Below are 14670 nucleotides of genomic sequence, written 5' to 3'. Positions count from 1 at the left end.
CTCAGGCCGGTGGGGGGCCGCCCCCCCGCCTGCCGGGAGGACGGGCCCGCTCCCCTCGGGGGCGCCGGCGAGCTTGCTGTCCAGCTGCCAGGCGCTCCTCCGCGCGGAGCTCGCTGGCGGCTTCTCTGTTCTGATCGCTTCGCTGTTGCTGCCGCTGAAATTTACTGCCGAGAGGGGTGGCGGGGTCGGTGGCGGGGGTCGGTGTAACTTTATTAACCGAAATAAAGGAGCGGAGTCCGGGGGGAGCGCCGGGTGGGCTCAAGGATTCGCCCTCCTCCGGCTACGCCGGCGCTCCTCGCGAGGCCGGCCCCGGTCTCGGCCTCTCCCTCTGCGGTCAGCGAAGCGGGCCTTCCCGCGGGGGGCGCCCCGGGGCGCCGCTCGGCGCAGGGAAAGGGTTAAGCCGACGGGCTGCTGTCCTGGTGGTGCCGGAGGAGTTAAGCCCGCCTTGGCCGGGCCCCAGCTGGGGGGGGCGTCAGCCAGTCAGCTGGTCGGGAGGGGGCCGGACTTCCTGGTGCTGGGACTTGTCAACAGCCAGCCGAAAGCAGGCGCGGAGGAGAAGGAAGAGGAGCGGAGCGGAGCTGCCAGCCTCCCTCCCGCCCTCCCCGCGATCCGGCCCGAGCCAAGCTCCGCGCGCGACTTTGCCCGCAGGAGGGTCAGCCGCCTGGGCCTGCGAGAGGCGTGCGGGCCGGCGCGCCGCTCTGCCTCTGGGGAGAGGAAAGGGGCGAGGGCGTCCCGGTGGCTGGCTGCAGCCGCCAGAGCAGCGGGGATGCCCCTCGGCCGGGCCCCGACATGCCCCGAAGCCGAGCGGGGCCCGGCAGCCGCCTGAGCTGCTGTCCGGGACCGCGGGGATCCCGCTGGGGCCGAGGGGAGACGAGGAAGGCGCCGACGGACCCCGCAGCCCCTGCTCTTCCCCGAGAGGCCGCCCGATCCCTGGAGGAGAAAGTTCCGGCTGCAAGTCAAACAATGCGGGACGTTTGCCAGGCAAATGCCCCTTAAGCTGGCTTTGGTCCTGGCCGGGGCGCACCAACCTCTAGCTCCCGTCAGCCGGCCCAGCGGGGCTGCAGAGTGCCAGCGCCTGGCTGGCCCCTCCACGTTTTCCCGGGGCCGAATGATCCAGGCGCCTTTGGTGGGCCTGTCCTGTCCTCGGATCGGCTGGGGTGCAGCCTCTGGGCCGGTGATTCTTTGGCCTTGTATCTGGCCCGGCAATGGCCGGGGGGCAGCCAGTCCAGCGGTCCTGCTAGCCGCTCCTTTGCTTGGAAACCCCGCTGAGCCCCTCAGCTTGGTGGCATCATGAGCGTCGGGAAGAAGAAGAGCGGCTTCCAGATCACCAGTGTCACCTCTGACTATGAGCAGAAGGAGGGTCCGCCCGGGGGGGGCGCCAAGGGGTCCTCTGCCAGGCCAGCCATGGTGGCAGCTGATGAGGCCAACCCCACAGAAGATGGCAATCCCCAGGCCAATGGTGGCATCAGGCCCAAAAACGGTCCCTCGGCTCCCAGCTCTCCGGGACTGGCGCCTTTGTTCCCAAGCTCCATCGGCGGCACATCCAGTTCTCGGTTTCGTGTTGTGAAACTAGACCAGGGCTTGGGAGAGCCGTACAAACGTGGGCGCTGGACTTGCCGGGACTTCTACGAGCAGGAGATCGACCACCACCTGGTGGGGCGGCTGGCCGATTCTGCACGGCACCCTCAGTCCCTGGATTCCCGGCTGGAGGTGGCAGGCCTCCTGGCAAAGCCGTCTCCCTTCAGCCCCCAGATGTCGCGCCGAGGGCCTTGCCTGCAGTCCCTGCTGGTGCTCCCAGTCCCCGGGGCCTCGGCCCATCAGGCCCGCTCCTTGGGGGGCGGCCTGCCTGTCCTCCGCCCCAGCAGGACTCCCCCCAGTCCGGCATCTCTCCGTAGCCCTCAAGTTACGGCTGAGACGCGACCCCTGGCTCTGGAGGAAGGCACCCAAGAGCCCGGAGACCCTCTCCCGCCTGGCACCATTCCCGTGGTGAGAGTGGAGGAGCACTTGCTGCCCAAGAGCGTCACCCAGCTCATCCAGAGGGAAACAGAAGAGCGGCACAAGGTGAGCCATGCGGGGTTTGTGAGGAGCAGAGACGGGTTCCTGGGTACCTGCTCCTCCCCTCCAATCTCCCCGAACCGGGCACCAGGAGAGGCCAGAATAGAGGGACCTTGGCTTGGAGAAGGTCCTCCTCCAGCAAGGTCCTCTGGGCGCTCTTTCAACCAGGCGGCTGCCTGAAACTCGGGCTTCCTTGTTCTCAGGCGTCAAAGATGCATGTCGACATCTGCCCTTTCTTCTGTTCTCATCCTCACAGGGCCCAGTGAGACAGGTCTTAACATTTCCCTTGTCCATGGGGAGGGACGGGCAGTGGGGTGGGGAACCCCTCTGAGCCGACAAGACAGAAGTCCTGGACCTGCTGTTGGTCCATGCCCTTTAAGGAACCTAGCAAACTGTGGCCCTCCAGGTGTTGCTGAAGATCCACCAGCCGCTCTGCCGAGGGGGAAGAGTGCTCAGAAATGGGGTCCGGTCCAGCAGAGTTTGGGGCTGCAGCTTCCCAGGGTGGCTTGCTTTCTCCAGTAGAAAATCTTCAGACGTACCTTAGGGGCCCAACTGCTTTGGGGGAAGGCGAGGAAAGACCTTGGCGGATGTGGGGGTGTGGGAAGTCCATTTGCCTGTTCTGGTGCACTTGACCCGGAACCATGCCCCATCTGAGATGGCCACCCAATTCTAGTGGCCCAGAAGGGTTGCGCACAGCCAAGGGCCCTTCAGATGTCTTAGCGGCTGAGCGAGAGCTTGGCAACTGGGACTGCCAAGGCCAGAGGGCAGGGGCACCAAGCACTGGGCAGGGGAGGTGTGGCCTGCCTTGCCCCGCCCCGCCCCGCCCCGCCCCGCCACCAGCCTCTTCCTCGAAATCCATCTGTCTTCCCCCTGGCCACCACACGCAGGCATCTCCTGTCTTCACACCCAACTCGGGGGGAGCCCCTGTGACCCTGGGCCTCTCCCCTTCCTAGCAGCTGGGTCATCCCACTTGTAACCCCTGTCCAAAAGGGGCCAGAAGCAAAAGGTTCTCGCTCACCTTGGACAATCCCCCATTCTCCCTGCCCTAGAGAGGCCCTCCAGCCTGGGGGGCTCAGCTCTTTCTCCCTCCTGCCAGGTTTTGCCAAGAGAGACCCGCTCGCGCCCATCCTCTCCGGCTCCCCTGCTCTTCCGAGATGCCAGCCCCCACCGGAGAACTTCGGACCCCTTTGGCGCTGCCCGCTTCAGCCTGGCCCGGTCGGTGTTCGGCATGGGGGCTGCCCATGACAGTGATGATGACAGGTAGGGGTGGGCTGGGGTGTCTGCACATCCCTGAGGAGCTGTGCCAAGTCTTGTGGGGGGGGGGGCTGGTAACGCCTGTGGTGAGGAGGGGAGACTTTGGGTCTGGCAGGGCCTCCCTCACTTGCCCTTGGCCTCAGTGGCCTGGCCTTTCTGCCACGTGCTTTTAGACCCTGAGCAGGTGAGGCTTGAACAAGAGCGGATGGCATGTTGGTAGCCTGGGTGCCCCAGGCGACACCTAGGAGGGAAGGCTGACCTGCAGCCTGCTCCAGGAGGCCTGCCGGATTTCTTAACGCGGAAAGGAGAGGTTCTGGTTAGGGCCAGGGTCCTGGCCTGGGCGCTTGGCTCTCTGCGTGCGTCCGGGCTGGCTCCCTGGGGAAGGGACGCTGCGCCCTGCACGTGCTCGGGCTCCTGGCGCGTAGCTGTCTCAGCAGAGGTCTGAGCGTAGGTTCCCCCTGCAGCATGAGTGTTCAGGCTTGGGCAAGAGGAAGGAAGCGAGAGCAGAGGTGTTGTCAGAAGGAGGGAGCGGATGTTCCCGCGTGTGGCTGCAGGCGCTGGGGGAGCGGAACAAAACCCCTCGGAAGTGGCTCAGCGCTGCAATCGCTCGCGGTCAGAGGGGCCTGACGGCGGCAGGACAGCTCTCTGTACCAGAACAATTTCCACAAAATAGGCCCGTCTTTGGAGGGGTGTTTCTTCACGTCCGCTGCTCCAGTGACGCACATCTGTGGCTTCTTTCTGGCGCAAACAATCCCTGTCTCGGGACAGGGGAGTTATGGGGTAGGGGCGGATGGAACGGAGGAGTTGTGGGGAAGAGGGAAGGAGCGCCTGGAGTTTCAGAATCCTGCCCCCCCTCGGCCACCTCCCAGGTAGGCGAGGTCGGCTCTCCTTCCCAACCGAGCTGCTGCCCCTTGGCTATTTCCATCCTGACGCAGCGGGGAGCTGGCCAGCCCCGGGGGGGGGGCAGGGGGGTGGAGAAGAGTCTATTTCGAGCCTGACCCTCCGCAACCCCAGCAGCCTCTCAGCCCAGCCTTCTTTTCGCCCTGCCTCCCCGGAGCTGCGCCTTCTCAGCGACGCGTGGTTCAGGAGGCAGGCCGGCGGCCAAGTCCCCCCTGCCCCCCGCCCTTTCCTTGCCCGGGTGCCTCGCCCTCCAGCTCGTGCTGGTGGCTGCGGGCAGCGGCTCTTGGATTCAGCCCTCAGCCGTGCCTGAGCATTTCCGAACCCGCTGCCGGCAGGGAGCCCAAGGCGGGAGCCGTCTATCAACCTGGGGAGGGAGAGGGGGCCCTTGGCTGGGATTCAGCTGTGGCCTCCCAGGGTCCCCGTCCCGCTGCTTTGCCTGCTTCTGCTGTCCTGGCCTGCAGCTGCCCGCTGCCCTGGAGGGTCCCGAGGGCTCTTCCACGCCCACGTTTGCGCCTTTTCTTTGAGGACCGGGCACAGTGGACTTCCACGGGGCCTCGATCCCATCTTTCCCCATGCCATAGTCACTCTCTGTTACCGCAAAGGTCGGTCAGAGAGCATGGCTGGCCCGAGACTTGCTCAAGGGCACACCGAGGCCAGGGAGGGATTTGGGTTCGGATTCCTCGTCCTCTGCACCCACCATTGTTCCTGTGAAAGCCTTCCATCCTGCTCTTGCTTTGTCCCTCTGCTGCCCCCCGCAAAAGCCAAGTGGGGGCCTTTATTGAGAGCCCCCTTGGCTGGCTCAGCCTAGCACCCACCACATTCCTCCCAGGAGGGACTCTGCTATTCTTAGCCGTGGATAAGTGGCGGGGGGGGGCAGCAGGGAAGGAATGAGGGGGCTAACTTCAAACTTCATAGTGCTGGCTGGGAAATTTGGTCCAATGACGCAAGGGTGAAAGAAACCGTGCCCAGAATAAACCCTTCCGAGGGCTGGGAGAGCCGGTTGGGGCATAGAGGCGGGCATCCTGGAAGGGGGGTTGTCTGCTGACGGAAGCATCTGATGTGTTAACCGTGGCGGCCGCCTTGTTCTTTCCTGCCAGGACACCGCTCTCTGCCCTGCAGCAAGGGAGGCAGCTCCCCTCAGAACCAGAACATCTGGTCTTCATGCTTACCCTGTCATGCCCCACTGACCCCCACCCCTCGCCAGAAAGTGTCGTGGTTTGGGATGCCGCAGCCCCCGGCATTATTGGAGTCGAATCCCCAGCAATGGGGGCTGTGGATTTCCACAGAGCACTTGTGGGAAAAGTCCAGGGGCGTAGTGCTGGCTTCCCAACCTCCGAGTTCTCTGCTTGGGTCTCTCTCTGGCGGTTTTATACTCTGTGCAGGCGCAAGGGTAGTAAGGCGCAGATGGCAGGCCTACCTTGGCTAGCGGCAAACATGGACACCGTGAGGGAGGGCGGCCCGGGTGGATTCTCCCAGGACGGCAAGGGAGGAAATGCCAAGGATGTGCCGTAAGCAGTTCTTCCAGGCTGAACCCTCTACCCAGCCAGAAAGGGGCCTTCCTGGGCACGGGGAGTCCTTGCCAAAGGGTGGGAGCCTGGGGGGCGGCCAAGCCCAGAGCCGTCTGGGTCCTCCTGCCCCATTCACTTCACCCGGTGGCTGTTCACCTGAGACACCAAACCCGTGTTTTTCAACCGTGGCAACGTGAAGATGGGTGGACATCAATGCCCAGAACTCCCCAGCCAGCCTGACGCCCACCCATCTTCACGTTGCCACAGCTGAAACACGTCGTGCTGAACCGAGCAGCCCCCTGCTAGGCCGCAAAAGTCGGGCACGTTGTGAGGTTTCGGGTGGCGTGTTTGCCAGGACGCCTCCCCCCACCTTCACCAGGCAGCTCAGCGGCAGATGGAGAGTTCCCATGGATCTGCCCTGGCGTGAGGGGAGAAGGGGGCCGCGTCGGTCCTGCCTCGTGGAGGGGAGGCCGCTTCCTCTGTGCAGGCTGTGGAAGAGCCCCTGGGCGGGGCTGCCTTTCCCCGTGCCCCCCCAGGCCCCCCCGACAGAGCTGACGGTCTCTCCTGTGGACTCTCAGCCCGTCTGCCCCATTGCCCAGGCTGGGGCTCAGGCTGGGCCTGCATTCAAGGGGCTGGTGCTGCTGGGTTATGCAATGCGCCTGGACTCCTTTCCCAGTTTCCATAACAACTTCCCAACCCCAGAACCCCCCCCTCCCTGGACGGGACCGGCATAAACAGAGGTGGCAAGTTTATAAAGGTTTCTTTGTGCACCCCCCCATTGCACGCTTTCTCTGCCACATCAGAGCCAAGAAAGGGGGGTGGAGAGCGGAGGGGGCGCTTCGCTCAGCCAGGCGGCCGCCTCCTGCCACTTCCGTCCTGGGCGTGGGGGGGCCGGAGGAGAGGGAGCGCCCTGCTGCCGCTGCCGCCGCTCTTGCACTCCTGGCAGGCCGGGGCAGTTGAGGCCCAGTTGCTGGCTGGCTCGCTTTCCCACTGAGGATGGGGATGGGGCGCCCTCGCCCCCCCAGCCAATGAGAGTGAATGAGAGGGGGCCGAGAGCCCGGCACAGAGATGGCTATTTATGCTGAGCCAGGAGCCCGTTGGCCCAGCGAGCGTCCATCGCCTTCCCTGTCCAGCTGGGGCTGCGTGCAAGACCAGCCTCTCCCCGGCTCAGCTCCCGTCTGCAGCCGCCGGCCTTTTGCCTCCCGAGGCGGGCACCGAGCAGATGGATGGGGAGGGACTGAGGCTCAGGAGGGTCCTCGGGTGATCTTGGGGAGACCAAACTATCAGGACGTGAAAGGAGAAAGAAAAGGAAGTGCATTTGGGGGTCCCACCACCAGGCCGTTGCAGAGACCAGGAACCCAGAAGGACGTCTGGGACCTCCTGTGCCCTGGGAGCGGAGCTTCCCTGGGGGGGAAGATGTCTCTGGACCGCCGAAGGGCATCTGTCAAATCCCTGGTGAATGCTTACGAGTCTCGGTGGGAGCGCCCAGGCTGTGGCTGCTGCTTGCTCCCTGATCCGGGGGCCTCCCATCGCCCCCGGCAGCGTGGTTGCACCTCCCCAGCTTCATCCAGGGATTCCTCCCCTGCTCGGGTGAAGAAGCCAAAGGAGACCCCCCCGAGCCTCAGGAAGCTGAACGGCCGCAAGAAGGAGGCGGACCAGACGCTGGTCTCCCTCCTGCTGGTCCTTCACAGGTAGCGGGGAGGGGTCCGGGCGGGGGGCCATGTGCGAGGACGGGAGGGGAGAGTGGGGCCGAGAGATGAGTCAGGTGCCTGAGAAGGTCGTTTGTGGAGGAAGGGAGACTTGCGCACGGTCCGGTTCAGCCGTGCAGATGGCTGGCTGTGTTCACAGAACACCTTGGACCAGGTCAGCCAAAGCCAAGCTGGTTTGCTGCGTAGCGCGTGCAAAGCTCACTTTGTGTAAATCCCTTCCAGCTCTGCATCTTCTGCAAACTCCACTCGTTTAGTCAGTCTGTGGTGTGGCCTCAGAAAACGGGGTAGGCAGGTGTGCAAATGCCATTACAGCACAACCTTTGGTTAAGCGGTCCTCTTTGCTTAGCTCGGTGGTTCCCGGACGTGCCCGTCTCATTCTTAAAAGGATTGAGAACCCCAAAGAGCTTTGGTTTATGTGGGCTCTCTCTATGAATATGGCCCCGGACCAGACTTTGAGAACTGCTGGCTTAACTGATCAGAGCGAGCTTAGCAAGAGACATCTGGACTCTTCAGGTGGGAGATAAAGACCGGGGGAGAGACCTGCCTGACGCAGCTCTCTGGGAAGGTGCCGATGAGCTGCCTGAGTGCAGACCGAGGATCGGGGTGGACTCTGACCCGGTGGAGCAGGCAGACTTTGCTGGGGCTAGAAGGGCACGGGAGGGGGCAGTGCAAGCCCCCCGTCCGGAACAGAGGGATCCCAGGAGGGTCCAGTGCCTCCCGCGCTGCCCGTGGAACTGCCCCTGTGCTGCTGAACAGTGGCTGGGCATCTGCTTCCAGCCCTTCTGGGGGCCCGACCCAGGGATGCTGCTTTTCACCTGGCGGGCCCGGGTGGCAGAGGGGCCGACTCTGGGGGGGCGAAATGAAGGGCGGAGGCCACGCAGGGCAGCAGTGGGAGTGCAGGGAGGGCCGTCGGCAAGGGACAGCAACTGGTTTGGCTTTGGTGCGGTAATCCAACCCACTGGTCCTTCTCTCTCGCAGTGGAACCAACAGCAGCATGATTGCCATCGACAACAAGATTGAACAAGCCATGGTGAGTCAGGGGACAGGGCAGGGGTGGTGGCCCTGTGGGGGTGGGTATGGTCCGGTGGGCACGGAAGGGCTGCAGCGACCGAGATAAAGAGCTGCTCCCGCAGGGGCCGAGCCCTCCGAGCTTCCGCAGCAGGAGGTCCCAGTCCCCTAACCCACTGCGGCAGCCTAATCCTTTTTTAAGGTAAAATGTTTGGAGGTTATTGTCCTAGACCTATATGCCTGGGCAAGTCCCAGAAGCTAATCACCAGTCCCTCCAGTAAATTGGCAACTGCTGTGGGAAGCAGACCTCTGGTACGTGCTCAGAGACGTTCAGAACTTGCGGGGTTTGGCCAGAGGCTAAGATCGCTTCTAGTGGCAACTTGCACTTCCTGTAGTTCTCCCCAGCAGAAAAGTTGCTGCTGCTGGCTAGAGGAAAGCTCTTGGCCTGCTAGGAAGAGTTTGCAGAGCCTGCAGTGACCCAACCTTATCAGGAGAGCCAGGTTCAGTCCTTGGGGGAGTCGCACCCTTTTCGCCTCCGCCTTTCCTTGGTAGAAGAGCAATACAGGCGACCCCTTTTGCTGTGTTTCTGTGAAAGGATAGATCACAACGTAGGTTTGCAAATGCCGAGTGGGGAAATGGTTGGTGTTCTGGGGTCCTCATGTACCTTACAGCGTCTGCCGCCTCCTCCTCCTCCTCCTCAGGACCTTGTAAAGAGCCACTTGATGTTTGCGGTGCGGGAAGAGGTAGAGGTTCTGAGGGAACAGATCAAAGAACTGTCGGAGCGCAACGCCTTGTTGGAACAGGAGAACAGCGTTCTGCGCTCCCTGGCCAACGCAGAGCAGCTCAGCCATTTCCAGGCTCAGCTCCACGACCCCAAGCCACCGTCCAGCGGCTCTGCATGACCTCGGATGGCCAGAAGGGCTGCTGACACTAAGGAGTGCCCGATGGGAGGGTGCTCGCCAACGGATTCCCGCAGATGTGAACCTGCAGAGTTGGAGGGGTGTGTGTGTGTGTGTGCGTGCGCATGTGCGTTTGTGAAACCAGCCTTTGGGGGCGGGAGGGGGGAACTGGGCTACTAACACAGCACGTGCCTTCTGGGGGGGAATTAAATGCAGTTTTACCCCCCAGCTCTGAAAGGAGCAGGATATGTTTCATAGCCAGGGAGGTGAGGTTCAGAGGCTTGGTGAGAAAAACCACTCTCGGACCGGGGGTCCCTCCCTGGCTGGACTTCTCCTCCCCCAATCTCAGGGGGAGAATGATGCACTTGCCCCACTGAAATGGCGGTTGGAGGGGGCTTTTTTCAAGGTACTATGGACATGATTAGAAATTGGGATGAAGAACAGAGGTTGGGGTGTATGGAGCTGGCAATAATTTTATATCAAGGGCACTTTTGCAGTATTTCAGGTTATTAAAGTACCTAGCTGTTAAAGTTGCTCTGTGTGGTGTGTAGTGATCTGGGGCGTTCAGAAAAAAAGCTGAGGTCCAGCTAAGGAGGGCTCTGTCAGCGTCTGCATCCGATCCTAAAAGCAGCCGTTGAGCATGTTGAAGGTCCCCGGGAACACCGAGTCCAACTCCCCACCCATGGATGCTCAAAGATATGCCCCAGAAGAGGGTGCTGCAGCTGCTTGGTGCCCCCAGCTTTCTTCTCTGCTGCACCCTCCCCATTGCAAAGAGCTCCCAAGCACAAGCAGTCCCTCCCCCATTGTTTTTACCCCCCAAGGCTGCGGCTGAATCTCAGGCCAGGGTAAACAGACCCATTGTCTTCTCCGCCCAAGCACGTGGCTCCATGCTGAGCGAGAGGTTGGGCCAAACAGCTGGAGGAGTAGGGCACATGGACGCCTGCCTGCAGAGAGCACGGCAGGGGGACAAGGGTATTGTTGTCCGCAGCTCCCGCCTCCCTCTTCCTCCCCTCCAGGGGATCACAGTGTTCCCGAGGGCTGAGAGAAACAAGGCTGCTGTCTTTGCCTGCTGTTTGGTGCGTTCGGGGTCAGCTCAGGATCGGGCAAACCTCCACCCCGCCAACTGAAAGCCGATTTGCAATCCCACGCTGGGACCCCAACCAAAGTGGGGTCCAGCATCACATTGCAAACGTGGCCCTCCCTGTCTGCAGAGTCCAACAACGGCAAAGGTGGTGAGGCTTGCCAGAACGCGAGGGCCACCAACCAAGGCTCCCTGTAGCCATGTGCGGCAGGCCAGCTGGTTGAACTGGGGGGAGTGGCCACGCAGGGAAGACTCCCCCCAGTTCAACCAGCTGACCTGCCGCACGTGGCTACAGGGAGCCTCGGTTGGTGGCCCTCGCGTCCTGGCAAGCAAGGCCAGCCAGCCTTGCTTCTGGGTGCAAGGCCAGCCGGTGAGGCCCTGGGCCACAGACCCCTCGGGCCGACTCCGAGCGAATTCCAGCTGCCCTGGTGCCAGCTAACAGGTGTGCGTGGACAGGAGGAGGGCTGGGGCCATGGCTCCTCCCTTGTACCCAGCACCCCGATAAAATCCTCAGCTTGCTTCATTGACAATGGCCATGTTGGTCCACAGAAGGTTCAGACTATGGTATCCCTGGCAACCTGTTCCCTAGCAACCGGTCTCTCCGGTACATCCCTTGGGAAGACCATGCCATTGTGCCAGGTCTCCTTGCTCTTCCTGGCATGGGTCTCTGCCAACCGGGCTCAGCTGAAGCGGCAGAGAGTTAGCGAGCTGGAGCGGGCTCTGGGGGACATGCCGGAGCCCGCCTGCCCTCTTGGAAGCAGTGCGCAGCAGGGGGGCAGCAGCGCAGATGACCCCTTCCCGCTGCTGCCGTGGGCCTTGCTGCTGGCCTTCTCGGGGTCCTTTGTCTTTTACCTCCTGTTCGCCAAAGAGCAGGGGGTGAGCAGCTCGGCCTCCTTCCTCCCTCCCCACCATCCGGGAGGCTTCCTTCCCGTTTCTCTGCACGCCCGCTTGCCCGCTGCCAATCCGCCTCTGCCAGCGACCAGCACGTGGTTGGGCAAGGAATCCTGTCCCCAGCTAATGATATATTGTCTACCGAAGGGCCTCCTTTTGTTTGTGTTTCACCTGGTACCTTTCAATTTTAGCAGAGACGGGTAGCTTGAGGCAAGACGAATCTGTCCTCTGGTCTAAGTGAGGTTTTTATCTGTGCCTGTCCCCCCCAACTTATGGGGTACTGGGGGGATCCAGATGGTAGTCCTCCGGTCGCCCCTCAGCCTTTGGGTCAGGCGGGCTAGGAACGGTGGACTCATCCAACCCAGGTTGGGGCGAGCTTTGTCCAGCGCATTCGCCACCGCAAGAAGAACAGAGCGCACCTTTGCATCATTTCCCCGGACAACCGTCCTGATCAAAAGAGCTGTTCCCCACCTCCCGCAACTCTGCCTCTGCCCCTTTCCGGGTGTTAAAATGCATTTGAAAAGGGGACAAGGGCCTGCGGTCTGCTCATTCCGATGGGGACAGTGGAAGGGGGTCGAGCGTGGCTTGTGTGAATCTAGGGGGCACCCGGGTCACCCTGGAAGCCCCTTCTCGAAACCCCAGCTGGACAGGCCTCTGTGGCAGATTCTAGAGTCCCACTTGCTTCGGTCAACCCAAACCTCCATTTTTATCTCACCTGTTTCAGGAATGGCCTTTGGCAGTGAAAAATAGGGTTTGGCCCTTGGTGCTAATTTCATCCTGGTTGAAAGACAGAAACCTCCTTCACCCGTTCAGAGACGCCCCAGAGGTTTGATTTATTCATTATTCCCCATATTCATGGCTGTGTCCTTGGATTTCTCCAGAGCGAGGCTCTGATGCCAGCTCTGGCCCCGCCGGGTGCCTGGGTTTGGGGCAACCGCTGCACTTCCACCCGCAGGTTGCTGATGCGAGCAGAGACTCAGACGCCCAGCTGGAGGAGACTTTGTTGCGCGACGTCTCTGGAGTCCTTCACATCATCCGGCACCGGCTGTGGAAGATTGTGCGAGACAGGAGGAAACACCAGCAGCTCCTGCAAGAGAGCCATTGACGGGCAGGACAAAAGCTACCACGCGGGATGAGGAGGAGGCGGACCCGCTCCGGATAAAGGCTAGGCTTTAGGGAATAAAGAGGAATTGAAGAAAAGGGGCCCCTCTTGTCTGCGTGTTTGCGTGTACACGCGTAGTGCGCCAAAAGCCAGGGCCAGCCTCCACCTGTTGCCCCCCTCCAGGAACAAATCCTTCAGGCGGCAGATCCACTCCACGCCCACAGGACTCCTCCTGCGGGTGCCAAGAGCGTAGCCCACGGCTGCCCTGATTACAGGTTGCCGAAAGCTGTGCTCTGTCTGCGGTCTGCCTGCATTTACTCGCAGTAGCCTGTCCGTTTCCTGACTTCAGAACACACAGGACTTCGTTCTTGGCCCATCGCCACTGCTCCCTGCCATTCCAAGGAAGCCCCCCACCTCTGGCTGCGCCCCACTTCCCTTCCAAAGACGGGAAGATGGGAAGATCGGGGCTGCGGCTGCAACCGCTGGGCTGCAGTCCCCCCACCTAAATTCGGGCACTGCGGGGGTGTGCGCGTGGACTCGGGGCAATTATTTCCCAAACCGAACTCAGTATAAATAAATAAATAAATAAATAATTAATCCAGCTTGTAATTTCTTATCTGGCCTGTAGCTTGATCAGTAATACGCAGCCTGCTGGAAGGCCAAGGAGGCCAGGTTGCCTCTCTTACTCCCCGGATCTTCCTCCTGGATTTGTTTGGGGACGCACAGCCCTACCGGAAAGGATGTCCAGATCCAAGTGGGTCGGGGCTCTTCTGATATACGCTGATTCGGAGCCTGCATTTTTCTCAGTCGTACGGTGTGTGAAAATGGACCAGTAAAATGATTTGGGTGATTTTGCCCCTTAATTTTGGCGCTAATGGTATTCAAAGTCGTAAAGGAGCTACTTTAAAGCGCTGGTTCTTTATCTTCCTTTTATGGAAGCTTTCCCAAAGCAGAGGTAGGGAAATGGCAGACGTTGCCGCGTGCGAGGGCGCGGCCATGTTATCTTCCTCTCTTGGCAAGCCCTCCTGAGAGATCGTATTTGTGCAGAGGCAGCGCCAGGCCTTCCCTGCCTCTCCAGTGCCAGGCAGCCGGCAAGCACTGCCCGGCTGGCTCCCTATCCTGGCAAAGCGCCTCTGAGCAGGCGTCTTCCTCCTGCTTCGGCGGTCCTGGAGCTACGGAAGAGGACACGGTCCCGAGGAGGAGTCGGGCCAATGCCTCTCCTCCGCCATCCTGCCTGTCCCAGCGGTGCTGCCCCACGGTGCCCTAACTGCCCCGCCTTTTTGCCTGGGGCAGCCGCCCACAACCCCTCCCTGGCACCCTGTGGGCTGCCTCCAGAGCCTCAGGCCTGCCCTCAGCTGGGCCGGAGCAGGGGGACCCTGGAGGTCCTGGATGAGCTGACTGCCTACAGACACCTTTTCAGAAGGATGTTAATTAGTCCCACACTTAATTAAAGTATGGCATTATGAAGGCAGTTACTTATGTTACGCAACGACAGAGAGATACGACTGCTAGATCCCTCTTATGCCTACCCACCCATCACATTACTCGCTTTGCAACGTTATGCCAAGTGCTGAAAAATGAGCAAGCGAACGGCAGTAAGCCAGGAGGCGAGATTAAGGAAACCGGAGGGAAGCTCATTCGTTTACACCAACGCTCCTCGCTAGACTTCTCCGTGCCGAGCCGCGCTGCCGTCGCAAACCGCCGCCTTTCACGGAGACGCGCCCTTCCCCCGCTCAACCCTCCTCCTGCCCAGCCAGAGTGCTTCCAGGCGCTTCTTTCGTCCCGGCTGCGACGCCTGCTTTCGTTTTCGACCCCGTTCCTTCGGGGCCCATTTCTCCTGGCCTCCGTCGCCCCGGGGTCCCTCACCGACGTTGCCCGGCCCTCACTTCCGCGTGGGGAGAAGCAGGCGCCCGGGCACAGCCCCGAGTCGGGGGGATTCCGGAAGCGCCAGCAAGTGGCGCCCGCAAACGTTCGTGCCTTCTCGTGCAATTTGCACGCTGGAAATCCCCCGGGTCTGTGGCCCCGGCAGGCGCAACCCGGCTCTCCTCCCGGATTTGTACACAGCCGGTCCCGCAAGACGGCCACACGCTTTGCGCGTTGTTTGCGTGCCTTGAGGCGCCTCTCTCCAATTCCCCACTTTAGTTCACGCCCCTCCAAGGCGCGCAGATCGGTCTCCTCGCTCCGGCGGCGGCGTTTCGCCTTTTCTGCAGAGCCCGGGGGCGGCCCTGCCTTTGCTCTGCCCAGCCACGGAGACCACCCTCCC

At 61.7% G+C, this 14670-nt stretch overlaps 1 protein-coding gene and 1 long non-coding RNA gene across 2 annotated transcripts; both read left to right on the top strand.

Moving 5' to 3' along the window:
* The first annotated feature begins 537 nt into the window (after positions 1–537).
* Positions 538–10530, top strand: TSC22D4 (TSC22 domain family member 4). The gene is made up of 4 exons (XM_007442593.3): positions 538–2061; positions 3152–3315; positions 8405–8456; positions 9136–10530. The coding sequence occupies exons 1-4, from the start codon at positions 1291–1293 to the stop codon at positions 9334–9336; spliced, it is 1188 nt and encodes a 395-aa protein (XP_007442655.1). The 5' UTR covers positions 538–1290; the 3' UTR covers positions 9337–10530.
* A 196-nt stretch (positions 10531–10726) lies between these two features.
* Positions 10727–12509, top strand: LOC112542605 (uncharacterized). The gene is made up of 2 exons (XR_003086295.2): positions 10727–12131; positions 12261–12509. It is a non-coding gene; the product is annotated as an uncharacterized LOC112542605 (long non-coding RNA).
* The last annotated feature ends 2161 nt before the right edge of the window (positions 12510–14670 follow it).

This window comes from Python bivittatus, unplaced genomic scaffold (assembly GCF_059951505.1).
Source record: "Python bivittatus isolate LINGU-HERP-01145 unplaced genomic scaffold, Pbiv_v1 ctg000370_np1212, whole genome shotgun sequence".
In the NCBI taxonomy this organism is placed as follows: Eukaryota; Metazoa; Chordata; class Lepidosauria; order Squamata; family Pythonidae; genus Python; species Python bivittatus.
The sequence above is the reverse complement of the archived record's forward strand: the minus strand, read 5'-3'. Positions and strand labels throughout refer to the sequence as shown.

What these genes read in the sequence shown, in the direction of transcription:
- TSC22D4 (XM_007442593.3), top strand. Translation starts at nt 1,291, where the DNA reads ATGAGCGTCGGGAAGAAGAAGAGCGGCTTCCAGATCACCAGTGTCACC. An exon ending in CATGACAGTGATGATGACAG is followed by an intron (nt 3,316 to 8,404) that starts GTAGGGGTGGGC and finishes TCTCTCTCGCAG; the next exon opens with TGGAACCAACAGCAGCATGA. An exon ending in ACAAGATTGAACAAGCCATG is followed by an intron (nt 8,457 to 9,135) that starts GTGAGTCAGGGG and finishes CCTCCTCCTCAG; the next exon opens with GACCTTGTAAAGAGCCACTT.